We start from the raw sequence: 16828 nt of genomic DNA, 5'->3' as shown, positions 1-16828 counted from the left end.
TACATTGTCAATGTGATAGAAATGTTGAAATATAAGACCACAGCTGTACTGACTGTTCTCCCTTATACCAGTCTGATAATAAGGCACAATGGTAAAGCTTTCTCTTCTCAGTTATTCTTATTATCACTGTGGGGATTAGGTGTTGTCATTATGGTTCCTTTATGAGATAATGCTTCATTTTCCACCTCTGGTGCTGGTGATTTGGTGGTAAGAGTATGGCTCAGCTCCATCCCCACCGTTCCAAATCTGCTTTCCAGCTTCAGGCACCAGGAGGGTGGTACCATGTACTCATCTCTTACATCAAGAAACTACACACTTCTCTGTCTCTGGGCCCTCACCAAGTTAGTCTGCTTTGTGTGCCAACAGGTATCTGCTGCTCCAAATATCCCACTTAAAGGAATGAAGTGCTGTAGTGGGATTTGAATGGGCAAACATCTGTTCTTCAGTGTTGTGTACACTGACAACAGACACTACCTGCATTTACAGTTTTGCAGGGCTAGAGTGATCTGTTGTGCTCATTAACCCTGACTGCAGGCACTGCACAGGCCATGGCCAGGCACTGATGTTCTGCATCTCATTTAGCAGTCAGCTCCTTTCCTGGCACAGACTTATCATGTGTAATTACTTAATTTGATTGATGTGATCTAAAAAGAGCCTGGCAAGAGTCAGGGATTTGAACATGCATCAGTGGAAAAGAAAACTTGGTGCCTTTTTCTCCAGCACTCTCCAGTGCAAGAGTCCCTCCTAATTCCCAGAGGTCCTGCTTCCCTAGCCTCCTTAGGAAGTAGAAGGGCTTTATAAAATACTTAAAATCTAAGAGTAGAGCTTCTTGGATGACATCTGAAAATACAGATACAGTTTCCTTGAAACTCATACTGGTGCTGTGTTGAAGCTTCCTTGCTTATTCTTTGCTCCTGTCCTAACTTGTGCCTCTTGGTTTTAAAAGGTTAGAGAAATTCCCTGTGACTGTTACCTTTGGAAACTTGTACATATTTTTCATTGGACCTGAGTAGGACTTTATCCAGAAAACCAGTATCTGAGGAGGAAGCAGATTTTATGATTGTTGACCTTGCTCTGTAATTATTTCATGATGCAAAACATTGCAGCAAGGTGTTTAGCGTGGCCCTTTTTTGTGCCAGTTAATATAACAGGTCTTAAAACAATGTTTTCTTACACCTGGATGCAAGTACCTGCTAAAAGCTGTGAAAATGCTTAAGTGCACAGGAATGCAATTACTACAGTAAGTAAGAAGAGCTTCCTGTTTTTAGACACTTCTGAGAGAATAAAGATTTGCAGTGCTGTGAAATGTGGGAGAGCCAGGAGAAAGGACAGATACAAATGAGGTGAAGCAAGGTATGAAATGCTATTTCACAGCAGAGCACTGTTGGCTTTCCTGCAAGCTACTGATTTCTCTTGTCCCCAGGAAATTAAAATGGACCCAGTGGTAAACACTGGAAGAAAGGAGTGGCTGTTTGGGACGGCAGGTCTGGTTCCCTCATCAGGTCTCATGCTTCATTTAGTCATCCAGAGTGTTGTCCTGAGCTGACCTCCCACTTGGAGCACTCCTTGGAAAACAGCAGTGTGGGGAGACACCAGCACCTCTGTTCCCTTCCTGTTCCTGGCTCTTGCCCTCCCTCCCCGCTGGTGCAGCCAAAGTACAGCCCCTGTGTGTCCCCTCTCTCTGTGAGGTTCGGGTGGCTGGGGGAGTCCTGCCCACAGCCACACACACATATGCACTGTGAGGCAGTTTGAGTGGGCGCTGCTAAACCCCAATGCCTGGATTGTCTTAAGAAGTTAAAAAAAAAATAATATGAGTTATTTGAAAGAACTGAGCTCAGGAGGATTTTGGTAAGTCATTGCATGTCCTTCAGTGCTGAGTAAGTGTTTTAAGTATGGAATATCTGGAAATGTGCTCCTCACTTTGGGACAGAGCTATTGACAGTAGAGATTAAAGAATGTAATTGTATCACCAAAGGCTGATGCAAGTGGAGCTGAGGTGGAAGTGACCTTATTAGTGGATTTACTTTTTTAAACTTTAGATGGCCAGTCTCCCATTGTTTGTGAAAGCCAAGGTTGTGACGTTTGGATCAAAAGTTTCTTTGCTTCTTGAAGCGGACAGAAGATAACTCTGAAGAGGTTACATAGTTTATGTATCTTACATTGGTATAGGTAGATTTAGTTTATGCATATATTCCCCTGTATACTCTTGTATACCCATACATAGTTTCAGCCTGTACCTTTTCCTGTTAGGGAAATGAATTTGCGCTTGCTGCTCGTCGAAAGCAGTAGAGAGCTGAATCTCGGCTGCTGTTCGTGGGAGACTTCTGCTGCTCAGCTGTGTTGAATAGCAGGAAATCCTGGAGTGCAGCACAACTCCAATATTTGGTTTTTATTCCATATTAGGAAATATTTCCTTATAATTACTGTGGGTGTGTTGGAATGATTTCTGAGATTAATTTCTGTGAGCCAAATTAAAAGACAAGGAGGCCTTGCCCTCTTATTTCCTGCTTTTGGACTGCATGGGAAGGACCAAGCGTGCTCAGCCTAGGGCAGGGTGGCCCTTGTCAATTGCTGCAGGTGAAACCGGCCTCACCCAACCTATTTTAAAAATAATTTATTTCAGCCTGGTAATGGTTCCTCAGTGTGAGTCGTGCAGCTTCTCATGCTGGCGCAAAGCACAGAGTGGCAGCAGGAGGGAAGCAAACAGATGGTTGGATGGAAAATGGGACGGCTCCTTTCAGAGACAGTCCTGGCTTGTGCCAGCTTACAGCACACACACAGCCCTGGCCTGGGCTGGGAGGGGTTCCTGCTCTTTGGCAGAGGGATTTTTTGCCTGCTCTAATCAGAGCCCCACACTGCTATTTTGGGATGTTTTGAGGGTTAGGAATTTACCTCAAAGCAGAAAAGTACCTTCCTCCATCTTGAAAATAATCTTTTTTGGGTGCGTTAAGATCTTCTGGGGTTTAGGGAGCATGTTGGAGCTGGATGCTGACATCCCCAAAATGCTCTCTGGGTCTTGCTGGCCCCCAGGTTTCCCAGGGTGTCATCATCACCACCACCATCACCACAGTGGCTGCAGGACTCGTGCAGTGCTTGCATCCTGAATCCTGTGTGCCAGAAAACCCTGGCAGTGTTTCCCCAGGGTTTTCTCACAGCCCTGGGGATCAGGCACAGGGAGTGTCCACTCCTTTTGGTTCACGAGTCATGGAGCACTTTCTGCTTTTAGCTGGGACTATAACAGGCGCCTCACCCAGATGCCCCATGGGGGAAGAATGACTGAAAATGGCTAAAACATTTGAACATCTTTGGCTTTTAAATAGCAAAGCCTGTTCTAATGGGGCTAATTTTACTCAGTTTATTATTGGTACTTTAAATAGAACAAATATGATTAATTCTGGCACATTAAAGTAACAAAACTTGTTCAGCCATAATGCACGTTGGGTAAGGAAAGCTAAAGGAGATAATGTAAATAAAGGTAAATGAAATGCAGGTGTCAGTGATGCCATATTGCAGTATTATTTTGTTTTCCCTTCCCAAAGGGAGACTGTTATAAAAATTGAAGGGTGTCAGAAGGATCTGGTCATGTCAATAATGTTGAAGAAAAATCTGCACATGAAATATCCAAATTGTTTTATATGGGAGGGAATGTTTCTTCCTTTAGGTAGCAGATTAAATAAAACAGAGGCTTGTGAATGGTGATATTACTGAAAACATGAATTATAGAGGAACAAAATATTTATTTTTCTGTTTGAAACATACCCCAGAGCAGTGCTTGGCAAACATGCTGATCTGATAATTAGGAATCTCAGTAACAGCAGTTAACATCATCCTGAGGCTGGAATGGGACTGTTAGGTCAAAACCTATTGAGCTGAAGGGTTTTTTCGTTGTCATGAGTGCACTTTGGACAACACTCTGTTCTAAGTACAGAAAGCTGTATTTAGAAATAACACAATTAATATCACACCCCAGGAGTTGAAAAGTACTGGCCCATGATTGACATAGGTGGGACTAGTGGGGTTTTCTTGTCACCTTGCTGCTTGGAGACTTCAACGTCCTGTCAAGTTTTGGGGGTTTCTGAAGGTTTATCAAAAGCTTTGGAATTGTATTTAAAGTGGGTTATAGAAAAAGAACACAGAACGCCCCTGTGCTGGGCTGCACCCAGAGCCCCAGGGTTGCAGAGGAGGGAGATTCTGCCCCTCTGCCTGGCTCTGCTGAGCCCTCCCTGCAGGGCTGCATCCAGCCCTGGGCCCAGCACAGGAAGGACAGAGAGCTGCTGCAGCCAGGCCAGAGCAGGGACACCAAGGGCATCAGAGGGATGGAGCAGCTCTGCTGGGAGGAAAGGCTGAGGGAACAATTGGGATTGTTCAGCCTGGGGAAGAGAAGGCTTTGGGGTGACCTCATTGTGGCCTTGCAGTGCCTGAAGGGAACGCACAGGAAAGATGGAGAGAGACTCTTGACAAGGGCCTGGAGTGACAGGACAAGGGGGAATGGCTTCACACTGACAGAGAGCAGGGTTTAGATTGGATATTGGGATAAAATTGTTCCCAGTGATGGTGGTGAGGCCCTGGCACAGATTGCCCAGAGAAGTTGTGGCTGCCCCATCGCTGGCATTGTCCAAGGCTTGGATGTGGCTCTGAGCAAGCTGGGATAGTGGAAGGTGTCCCTGCCCATGGTATGGGTTTGGAACTGGATGGGCTTTAAGGTCCCTTCCAGCACGGGCCATTCTGTGATCCCCCACAGGATCGGTATAAACAGTATAAACTGTTCAGTGTAAACAATTGGATGGTGAAAATATGCACAGCACAGCTGCCAAACCTGTGCTAGCAGAAACTGTAGTGCAGAAAGTAATTTTCCCTCTGGGCTGATGGTACTTTCTCCTTCTGTTTCTCCCTGGAACTATCAGCTGTTGTACGGCATTTTTATCTTTGTTCTCTGCTCATCCCACGAATGGCTGCATGTCTCAGAAACTGCTCAGAGTACGTCCCACCACATCATCCCGCTGAGCTTTGGGCTGTTTTTTTACATTTGTCTGGCCCTGCCCACTGCTCCTTGGTGTGAATCATGCTGTTATTTGTGTATGGTGGGTTGGTTTTTTTCAGTTTTATATATATCCTGTCTCTCTTTAGGAGAATTCAAACAGTTTGGAGACTGCAGGGCTGGTGCTTGTGCTCGAAGCTTTGCCATGTCTTTGCTGCTTTCCTAGATAGCACCTCATTTTTAAAATATAATTCTTGTAATTTTTTGAATATAATCCTTGTCAGCCGTGGGTTTTAGTGCCCCGCTTGGTGAGTTGCTGGGCTGTGTTGTCTGAAAGGTGCCAAGCAGAGTCTGCTCTCACTTCTCACCCAGAAGAGCCCCAGCTCTGGACACAGTGGTGACAGCTGGAATTTCTGAAGGTACCCACTTGATTGTGCTCTGTGTTTGCTTCATCTCTCCTTCCTCTTTTACTTCCTAATTCTTGAAAAATGCCATTTCTGTACTTCATTTCAGGAGCAAGTTCAGTGTCATGCTGAAACAATGGGAATTTTGAAAGGCAAAATTATGTTTTGGTATCTGCCTTATCCAGAGGCTTTGATTCAAGAGGCAAATTCTCTTGGAATGTCAAATGTAAACTTAATAAACTTGGTGGTTTTTACTGTAATAGCAAACTGCCTTCCTAAGTGCTGGACTTTAGGGGTATGCTTGTGTGGATAAATTAGAATTACTATCAGTCTTTCTGTAAATGGATGTCATTTTGGAGGGAGGATTGCTCTTCCCTCTCCTGCTGAACATGTGTGTAGCTTGACATTGTAAATCCAGATTGGAGACCCATCCTTCTGTCATGTGGAAGAAAGGTGTTTTTCCCTCTGGCAGAATTGGATGTGGGGTTTGCTTCCTGACTTAAGTACTCACTGAGTCCTGAGTAAATTTATTCTAGGGCTACTGTGTAATGACGTAACATGTGGCCTCAAAAACAAAAATGTTTCCATTGTGTGACTTAGGTTCAGATTAGTTCGATAGTGTAGACCCAGCCTGATTTGACATATCCTGTGGCTTTTCTTACTGACAGAGCTGTGCAGGAGACTTGCCTGTGCAGGAGGCTTGGATTCTATCTTCTTATCCCTTCCTGATTAGAAAGTGATCCCACAAAGTACTATGTTTCAGGGCAGAGCAGTTCTCCATTTGGTTTGATTTCTTCCCTCTCTCCTCTTCAGAGCTGCTGCAGCAGGTGGGATTGGATGCCTCAGTGATTTTGCACTCCTTATCAGGAGACTTAATCCAATGGTTTAATAAAAACATTAATGACAGGCTGTGGGAGCTGCCAAGAGGTGCCCCAGAGAGGATGTGGGGTTTGGAGTTACCAGTGGTATAGCAGAATCTGGGTGTGGAGGTTTAGACAGTGGAAACTCCGGGCAAACAGAGTTTGATGTAGAGCTGTTGTGACAAATGGGAATACAGATTGAAGTTGTAGTCAGTGCTGCTTGGCGTTTCTCTTCTTCCCAATCAGGAAAGGTCTAGGAACAAAAGGGTCAAGTGTATGCTACCAGGAGGGAGAGGACCATCCCAGCTGACTGATATTCTATTCAGTGATGGATCAGGAGAGACTTGCTTGGAGACATCTCTTGAAAACTCCAGTTCAATAGCATGTGACTGCTCTGCCCTTTCTGTAGCTGTTCCCTGCTCTCCTTCATCCTAGGGAAACATCCCTCCTCTCCTCCCCTCTGTGCTGTTCTCACCTCCGGTGGCAAGACTTTCCCCAGCTGCTGCACATCCGTAAGTCCTTATCCCCGTGCTGCAGGTGCCGGGCTGGCATCAGGAGAGCTCAGGCTGGGATTTCAGCCATCCCTGCGGGAGGCACAGGCTCATTTCCTGGGCCAGGCAGCACATATGGCATCCCTACTCCTGCAGCTCCAAGCCCTGGTCCCACGGGCTCAGCAGCTCCTGTCGATTACATCCATTTGATGTCTTTCTTCCTCACACTTGGGGATGTTCCAGGCCCTTCAGAAAGATCCTTTAGCCAGAACTCCTCCTGTCAGCCGGAGGAGTTCTGGCTAAATGCGGCCAGCTGGTTGAATATGACCTTCTTCATGGTCCAGGGAGCCTAAAGTAATTCTGGTGATGCAGCAGGAGTGGAATGGTTCCATTATGGAAGTGGCATGAATTTGGGTGAACTAGTAGGCACATCAGTCACTTCCAAGAATTATGGGTGGCACCTTTTCAGAGCATTCCCGTTAATGTGGTGAGGTCAGTACAAGTAGTGTGCTGTCAATAAAAGGTCCTATTTTGGAGCTCCTTCCTTCCCACCCCCATCCCTCTGCATCACTTGTTTTTAAAGGTCATGCATAAGGACTGTACTTGGTGACTCCCAGCTGAATATTTTGTCTGGGATGTGGATTTGTGTTGTGTTTGAGGGCTCATCAGTGGAAGCAGAAACACAGGACGAAAAAGGCTGAAGAGGTTTTCTCAGCTGTGAGTTCACATAGGATTTAGTGGGATATCTGGTGCCTCCTGCCAGGTCTGTGCTCTTTTTCATTTACTTTGGGGACTCTGGAGAGCTTAAGGCATCTCTTGGTTTTACAGAAGTTTTCTTTCTGGTGGCTTTGGGTTGGATTTTTTTTCCCCATAGTGGCAGAGCTAACTGAGAACACTCATCTGTATTTCCCTCCTGTGAAGCATATGAGGGTCAGCCCTGCTGTTCATAGTGTGGGGTGCCAGTGCTGGAATTGAGATCTCCTTTCTACAAGTTTAATAAAGCCCAGTGGCTTAGATTTGCTGTCTGGCAGTGCCTGCATTTGTGAGTGCAGAGCATGGGGAAAACAAATGAACAGGAAATCAAGTTGCAGTGTTCTTTTATCCTACCAGGAATACAAGACATGCAAAGGAGAAATAGCCAGTGTGAGAGTGTGGCTGCTATACCTTAAGTAAAGGTTAATCCGTTTCAAGCCTGGGTTAATGCTGCTCTATCCTGATGTTCCAAAATTATCAGAAGGCAGGTTCTTACTCTGTTAGGCCATTTCTTGAAATAACTTAATCACAGGTGCCACTGTGTGGTCAGCAGTTGCTCTGTTTGATTTCCTCTTAACAAATGTTTTGTATTTACTTTTCCCATCTATTGAGGGAAAAAGTATAAAATTGTACAATAAACAACAAGACCAGTGCTAAGTTCTCCCAGCTTTTGGAGATGTGTCCAGCATGGGAGATGCCTCTGTGTGAAGAATAGAACTGCCTAATTTTTAGTAAACACTACTAGGAATTGACAGATCTTATCTTTCTTTAGTAGAAAACTGAAGGGGATAAAAGATTGATTAAAAAATAGAAATACTGGCATCACTTTGAAGCAGCTGTAGTGCTATTAATACCTCTTTGTGCCTTTATGGAGAGATATATTTTTATTCTCAGAATTCTGGTGTCTTGTGCACTTCAAAATAAACAGCTAAAATGATATCTACATGATGCTATAAAACGCCTTTATTTGTGACACAGCAGCTGCATTTCTGGCAACAAATATCCTATTGTCACATTAGATCCCATGGAAAATCCACAGGATAAAATCCCACCCTCTCTGAGTGCAGCAGGCAGAATGAAAACAAAGAGCCTGGAGCAGAGTTCAGCGATCTTCCTGCCCCAGTGTGGACGTGCAAGTTTTCTTCTGTATGAAACCCCTAATCAGTTCACCTTAAAAGCTATTAGGATCTGCTTAAATTAAGCCAAATTCTGGATTTGTCTTCTGCACAATCCCCTGGTGAAATGGAAGGATTAAGTAAATAATAAAAAGGAAGCCCAGTGCCTGAAGGGAACCCCCAGGAAAGATGCAGAGAGACTCTTGACAAGGGCCTGCAGTGACAGGACAAGGGGCAATGGCTTCACACTGACAGAGAGCAGGTTTAAATTTGATATGAGGAAAAAATTCTTTACTCTGAGAGTGGTGAGGCCCTGGCCCAGGTTGCCCAGAGAAGCTGTGGCTGCCCCATCCCTGGCAGTGTGCCAGGTTGGATGTGGCTCTGAGCAAGCAGGGATAGTGGAAGGTGTCCCTGCCCATGGCAGAGGGGTGGAGAACAAGACATTTTGAGGTCCCTTCCAGCACAGGCCATTTGTGTTTCTGTGATGTGTACTTCTGTGTAATTTTCCAAAACTAACCTCAAAACAACCTGCCCAAATGAGAATGGGGCTGAGATGCTGCTTTTCATGCTTTTTCTTCCATGAGGCTCTCCTAGAGTGCCTCAACCCACTTCCAGGTAGGGCATGAATCTTAGGACAAACTGTGCTGGTTTTTTGGTTTTTTTAATCTCTGGCTTTCCTGGATCAGCTGCAGGGCATTCAGAGCTGCCCCCAAGAAGTCTTTTTCCAGCATTAGAAAGTGTTGTTCCAGTACATCCAAGTTCTTTGGGTTCAGGATGAAAGCTCTTAAGGAGAGCAGCCTTTCTTCTTTCTGCTTTCTTTCTTCTTACTTCCCAGTTTGGAGGTGCCCAGTGACCATGTGCCCTAGACTATAAGTACCACCTGGCCATGTGCAACTTTGTGGAGCAGCTTTAAAATTCAAATATATTTGATGGTTATCTTTATACTTGAAATAACTTCTCCTCTGGACTGGGGTTAGGGGTTTGGTCCATTTGCTGTCTCATTTTATCCTACCTTTTTTTTTTTTTTCTAGCATCTAGAATTTTTTGAGTCTGAAACTGTCACAAAGTTGTGACAAGTCCAGCTTTGGGAGCTGCCTGGTCCTTCTCTCTCCTTCCCCTTTTCCTCTTCCCTCCCCCAAGCTGCGGCCGGGTCTGCCAGAGGAACATTTTCCTTATTTGTGGAGAAGCACAGCTGGGTGAGCTGCCCAGAGCATGCAGTGCTCTTTGCTATGATTCACTCTTTGTTTTGCCAACATGTTGTTATTTTTTAGAGAGTGGGTAGCACATCCTCCCGCTATCTTTATAATAATAATAATTTTATAAGGCAACTTTTAATAGGGTTTTGTATAGCTAAAGAACAGTGCCTTTCCTATGAATTCTGGAGTGCCTAAGAATTTGGAGATGGAGAGTGGGAAAGAGGAATATATATTTTTTTTAATTTTCTTTTTGAAGTGAGTAATGATTTGACCTGCTCTGTTTCAGTACATGTTACCATGGCGATGACTGCAGGGACTACAACATCCTTTCCCATGAGTAACCACACCCGGGAGAGAGTCACGGTGGCCAAACTCACGCTGGAGAACTTCTACAGCAACCTAATTATACAGCATGAGGAGAGGGAAACCAGGTACTGCCTCTGCTTCCTCTCACCCCTCTGCAGCTTTTCTTGCTGTTTGTTCAAGGGCACTTCAATCCCCAGGGATGGGACAGCTCTGGGAAGTTTTTCTGTATGTGGTGGCAGGGAATGAATTCCTAGATGGCCCAGGCTGTCTTTGTGGGGACCTGTGAACAACCCAGTCACTGAATGATCAAGGAGCTCCCCTTCTGATGTTTTCATGCAATTTACCTCCTCATCAGTTATTCTGTGCTCTTTGCAGTGGATTATTTTGCAGTACATGTGAGGTTTCTTCTTTTGTGTGAGGTTGGTGACCTCTGATTCCCTTGAATGCGCAGGGAATGAACTGTGCAGAGCTGCTGAGGGGTGGGAGCTTGGTTTGGGGTAAGGCAGTGGCTTGTGGCGTCTGTTCCTGCTCTGCACCAAGGAGCCCATGCCAAGATTCCTAAACGCTGCAGGAGGGAGTATATAGGAGATAGGGAACAGGACTGAGAAGTGTTTGATGGGGTGATGGGGTAAGGAAAGAAGGCAAAGAGCTGGCATGGAAATAAGGGGCAGCAAAGAAATAAGGGGTTGATGATGCAGGTTTTGAGGGGCTCTCAGGTGGGCAGGGAGACTTTTGGGGGTAATGTAATCCCCATTAGTAAATTCTTCTTGGGTGGTGCTGCCTGCTATTCCTTGCATGGGAGTATGGGATCGTCATCACCACTCAGCTTCTTCCAGCAATGCCCAGTCCTGTCTCTGAGGTGGTCAAGTGCCACTTGAATTAGGTGTCAAAGCACCAGGTGTTTGATCATAATGAATGTTGTGTTGGATTGTCATTAGTGTGTGAAATTATCGTTCCCCTGGTAATACATTTTTAATTGAAGGGTTTTCAGTCAAGCAGCAGGGTTTCTCTCTTCATCATATTTAGTCATTATTCCATGTAATGGAGTTGCTTTTAGTTAGGAGAATAGACTGTCTAGCAAGGGCCTGTAATTTAGAAGATCCTGCTGTATTTCCCAACGTGCAGAAAAGCACCAGCAGCCTCGCTCCAAGTCTTCAAATCCTTGCCTGATACAGGGGGTAACCAGCCTTCAGAAAGCTGCACCCTGGCAGCTATAAAGGAGCATCATGTGAGTGGACAGAAAGGGGTCCTGCAGCCACACTGCCTTGTGCTGACCCCCTGCCACCTGTGGGGTATTCCCAGGCTTTGGTCCCCACTCAGAGCCTCCCAGTCTGACATGGCATGGTGGAAGAGTTGGAGTCTTGGCCTGGGCAGGACACTGGGAGGGAGACGATGGTGCATCCAGAGGGTGGAGTTTAGTTGGCATGGGAGGAAGGTGGGGATGGAACCAGGTGTGTGACCAGGGGAAGGTGGCTACACAGAGGGGATGGAAGCTGGAGCTGACTGGTGTGGGGGAGATGGAGCTGAGATAGAAATGGTGACAAAAACCATTTTTATTAGGTTTGTAATCCTAATTGAAAAGAACTGCCTTAATTCAACAAGATATAATCACTCTAATGACATACTTTGTCATATATGTTTAATCCTTGATTCTGTGATGCAAGTACATAAGCATATGCTTAAATTTGCTTCTACATTTTCCTCAGCTTTGTTCACAAATGAGTAACTGGGTGGAGTGGGGCTGTCTGCCTTCAAATTTCCGTTTGAGGAAAATTCTTCAGTACTTGGATTATATGAAGCAAAGGTGTTGACTTTCTCTTGTGTTATGTTTGGTTTTAATAAATAATAAAGGATGCAATCCCACTTCTCTCCTTGGCAGGCAGAAGAAGCTGGAAGTGGCTATGGAAGAGGAAGGCCTTGCAGATGAGGAGGTAAATACTGCTTAAGTAACCTTACAAACTGCTTTGCTTTTGTTCCACTGCTTCAAATGGGCATTTGAAGAGCTCACAGAAACATCAGACATCATGAAAGGTTTTATTCGGTACATGAATGTTGTCCCTGTTTATAATCTCTTTATTAGGGAAGCTGGCAATATGCTTGACTGATACTTGCAATAGCTATCCAAGGCTTTTCATGCTGCCCTGTAGTTCTTATGAGATATGGCCACAGCAAGTATCTAGCAAGCTTTTCAAGGATTAAAATTGCTTGCTTTTGTATTGGGCATGAAAAAAAAGTGGCCTGTGATTAGAAGTGGGTAGAAAGCAAATTGCTGAATGATTTTTTTCTTGATTTAAACAATAAACCATCACACCTTTGTTCCTTCTGGATACAGCTGAGAAGGGATCTCAGTCTGATCAGCATCTCAGAACTTTGGTCAAAAGTTGCTTTTCTGAGATCCATTACACCATGTCTGCCTTCAGGACAGGCTGGGAAATAAATAGGAAGAGTGTCTCTGTCCTTTTGGAGTTTTTGTGGCTGCTGTAACTCCTGAGAAGTGGGAAAATGTGTGGGTGTGTATTGCCATCTTGTGGCTTTAAAGGATGCTGTAATCCCAGCATGGAGTCTGGCAAGTACCTGTTCCAGGGACCTCCTTGCAGTCTCTGAGATCTCAGCATCTTTGGGAGCAGCATAAATCTTCTCTCAGAGTGAATCCCAGTGACATTTTTGTCAGACAAAATAGATGATGGAATTTTGACAGATTTTTCTTGCAGAATTGAGTGCTTGCCTGCCATAAACCAAATGGATTTTGTTGTAGATCTGTAACCAGGCCTCTGCTGCTTGGTAAGCTCCTTGCTGCCTCTCATCACTCGTTTTGGTGGAGTACAAGTTTCAGCTTTTATTGATCCTTCACACTGCCCAAAATGAAGAGTCCTTGCCTCAGGCAGTGATTTTGGCCTTGGGACTGATACACTTTGTTTGGACTAGTATGATAGTTTTTATTTTTTTCTTTTCTTTTCTTTTAATAACTAAGTAATAAAAATAAAATACCACCACCCACCAAAAAAAGGTGAAACTGTGCCTGAGGCTTCTATAGAAAAGACCATACTTGAGGATCATACTTTGAGAAATTCAGAAAGAAATGAAGAAGTGTTTCTCCTGTTGGGATTCCAGAGAACTTCCCAGGAAGGGAGGGTGCATATCTTGACTCTCTACTGCCAAATGACTGACAGATTCCTGTGCCTGTGTCCTCAGAAAAAGCTACGCAGGTCACAGCACGCTCGCAAGGAAACGGAGTTCCTACGGCTCAAGCGGACCAGGCTCGGCTTGGATGACTTTGAGTCTTTGAAAGTCATAGGAAGAGGAGCCTTTGGGGAGGTTTGTGGCGTTCTTGATTGAGCAGGAGATTAAAAAGAAATTGACCACTGTAATGAAGCATTCTAATTACAATTTAATGAATTGTTTTACTGCAGAATGGCAGCTATTTGTGCAATTCTCCAAGTGTGATAAGTCTAGTGATTAATTACATGCATTGATTTCCCAAGCCTTCTGGAAAGACACTTTGTTTCCCATGGCTTCCCATGCTGATGTTGCCCACATGGCCCTCTAAAATTGTGGATTAGCAGTGGCACAGCTCCTCTTCATAAGCCTCCCTTCTGCCCTGTGTCATATCAGTTATTTCTCCTCCTGGATTTTAACCTACTCAGTCCAAGCTACCTGGAATTCACTGTGCCTGCTGCCTTTTCCTAAAACAAAAACTGTTCCTCACTAGTGTTACTGTTGTACATGGTGCAGAATAATTCCTTTTTCAATATTTAACATACTTAAATGTATTTTTAAATATTTAACAAGAGAACTTTTCCATGCCTGGCAACTGGGAGCTTTCCGGTGGATTTCTGAGGAAGAGAAGTCTGACTGGTTTCTCTCTCTTGGTAAAGGTCCGCCTCGTTCAGAAGAAGGATACAGGTCACATTTATGCAATGAAGATACTGAGAAAAGCTGATATGCTGGAGAAAGAGCAGGTTTGTGATCTATAAGTCCCCTAAATTTCAAGCTTACCCTCTCTATAAAACGTTTTCCACCTTTGAAAGCCCCTGCAATGGTCTGGCAGTCCAAAGGGTCTGTGATATTGCTACCACAGCACTGATGCAGCAGAAATTAGGAAATAAGTTCACGTAAAAAAATACTTTATTTACAACCAGTTTGGAATAGTGAAAAAGATTTTTTTTTTTTCCCCTTATCAGCACAGTTCTTATAGTACTGAATCTGTAAAACTGCATTTAAAGGAAAATACTTCTGGAAAAATAATCCTGTGTCAGAGTAAAAACTGAGGTATTTGATGTTTTCCTTTAAAGAAAACAAGCAGAAATCACATTGTTCATCAGCTTTGTCTTCCCTGGGTTTGCTTTGTAGTTGGATCTAATCTTGTTGGGGGTTTTTTTGCTTTGATTTTGTTCATTTGTTTTGGTTTTTGCTTTTACTTTTTAGCTAACAATTCAGTGAGTACTTTAGCACCACAAAGCAAAGAAATCCAGGGTGGGTGTCTCAAGATACAAGGACTTTTTTCATGCTAGTCCAAACCTTACCCATCATTTGCACAGCATTTCCTTGCAGTAGTGGTACTTTTTTTTTTTTTTCTGGCATAAATTATTTTGTCTTCTGCATCCCATGCACTGAATTTAGGGAACCAGAGGAGCAGCAGGATGTGCAGAGCAGCCAGGTTTTGTGTGGTGCTGCCCCCATTTCAGAACCTGATGTGGGAAGGAGTCTGAGCTCACACTCTACATTCAGTTTGGGACAGTGATCTTCCCTGGAGAGTGTTTATCTGCTGGAATTTTTATTGGCTTGTTATGTAGAGAGCAACAAAGGGCACACATGAAAAAGGAATAATGTAGTATTTTTTTTCCCCAAGCCTGGTAATACTGGGAGAAATCCTGGCTATTTTTGAGCAGAGTTTTCCTATCGCATTTTAGAGCTTCATTGAGGAGTGGATGGTGGAAAGAAATACTTTCCCCAGTTCTACTGGTTCAATACTAAACTAACTAATGGGAACTGGGGAACAAATGCAGAAGGCTGTTTGCTGCTTTTCTTACTAGAAGAAATATTTTTCCATGTATATGTCTTCAATTTTTCCTCCAGGATGAGGGTGCATTGTAGTGGAAACACACACCTCTCCTCCAATCTCCACTATTCTTTATTTCCAGCGAATTATGGGTAGCAGCTTTCCATATATTTTCCAAAGCAGTAGCTGGAATTGGAATATCCTGAGCAAGGTCAGATATTCCTGAACTTGCACTTTTCCCACCAGCTTTGTTAGTTCTTTCTAACAAACAGAACCAGCTTAAAAAGCTGTGCCGTGTTTCTAGAGAAACCCTAGGATCTAGGACCTAGGATCTTGTAAAAAATAGTGGAAAATGTGGGTATGGAAAGAGCTAGAAAAATAACCTTTTGCTAAAGGTCATGAATATATGCTGTAGGGCTAGGAGTGTAATGTGATATTTCTTGTTGAAGTATTTCAATATAATAATAATAATAACAACTTTTTCAAAATTTTAGGTGGCCCATATCAGAGCAGAAAGAGATATTTTGGTAGAAGCAGATGGAGCCTGGGTAGTGAAAATGTTTTACAGCTTCCAGGATAAAAGGAACCTTTACCTGATCATGGAATTTTTACCTGGAGGTAAGTTGGGTGCTGTGCATCAGATGATACAGGTACTTGTTCCTTAACTTTTGTTGGCAGCTTTATAAAATATTAGAAACAAAAGTGCTGTATAAGTTGTGAAGATAAAAATGTTAACATTCTTTTAAATGAAGTCATGTGACCATTCCTGATTTTTAGGGAAAGGAAAGAAGGTTAAAGGGGTATTAAATAGACTTGAATTAAACAATTATTCTAATAGAAATTTCTGCTTTTTGTGACTGAAGCTGTTAACAGTAAAAACAAAACAGCAGAAAAGCCCTTGTTCAAACAGTCTGTGCAGTAAATTTAATGTGTGTAAAAATCAACTCTTTTTTTCCCAGGCTGTTCAATTAAAATTCCTGTTTAGGATTTTCAGCCATAATAGTAAGTTAGGTTTGTAGGTTGCAGTTATAGTTTTAGTTTTATAGCTATAGTTTTATAATTAGTAAGTATAAGGCCAGTTACAAGGTTAAGTTTGGATTCTACTGGGGTTTCTTACAGTTTTGTGATTGAAAATGTTCTGATCCCTAAGCTGTATTTTCTTCTCTTTGATGAGGTGACATGATGACCTTACTAATGAAGAAGGACACTTTATCAGAGGAGGAGACCCAGTTTTACATTTCTGAGACGGTGTTGGCCATCGATGCCATTCACCAGCTGGGATTTATCCACAGGGACATCAAGCCAGACAATCTTCTGCTGGATGCCAAGGCATGTACTGGGCTCAACAGCTACTGGTGTTTCCAAGATTCCAGGCTGCACATCCTGCTGCTGAGCAGTGGGAGCCACTGTACCACTCCAGAGATTTAAACTGGCTGGAGGGAAGGCAGGAAATGGCCACTGTCTTTTCCTTGGAGAACACCAGTCTGTTTAAACAAAGCTAAATCTTACTCAGATGCCTTTTAACCATTTTAAGGCAAGGCTTTTAAGGGAGAAAACCCAAGCAGGGTGACCAGATGCTGATATTCATACACAATAAAAGGTGGTACCCTTCCTTTCATGCATTTTGAAGCAGCTATGGACAATTCAGACAATGCTAAATGTTCAATTCCTACAGTTACATTTATTTCATCACCCACTCACCTGTGGAAACTCCCTCTGTTAGACT

The 16828-nt window shown here is 43.6% G+C and overlaps 1 protein-coding gene across 3 annotated transcripts in view; it reads left to right on the top strand.

Moving 5' to 3' along the window:
* Nucleotides 1-16828, top strand: part of LOC131591833 (serine/threonine-protein kinase 38-like) — a 46012-nt gene that overhangs the window by 17079 nt on the left and 12105 nt on the right. For all 3 annotated transcript variants that reach the window (XM_058862915.1, XM_058862917.1, XM_058862916.1), the window contains exons 2-7: nt 10084-10228; nt 11983-12034; nt 13296-13418; nt 13979-14062; nt 15597-15720; nt 16277-16431. In XM_058862915.1, the coding sequence (XP_058718898.1) occupies nt 10095-10228; nt 11983-12034; nt 13296-13418; nt 13979-14062; nt 15597-15720; nt 16277-16431 (672 nt within the window). In that variant the 5' untranslated portion in view covers nt 10084-10094. The remainder of the gene's footprint in view (nt 1-10083; nt 10229-11982; nt 12035-13295; nt 13419-13978; nt 14063-15596; nt 15721-16276; nt 16432-16828) is intronic.

This window comes from Poecile atricapillus, chromosome W, assembly GCF_030490865.1.
Source record: "Poecile atricapillus isolate bPoeAtr1 chromosome W, bPoeAtr1.hap1, whole genome shotgun sequence".
Taxonomy (NCBI): Eukaryota; Metazoa; Chordata; class Aves; order Passeriformes; family Paridae; genus Poecile; species Poecile atricapillus.
This window is presented reverse-complemented; position numbering and strand designations above follow the sequence as displayed.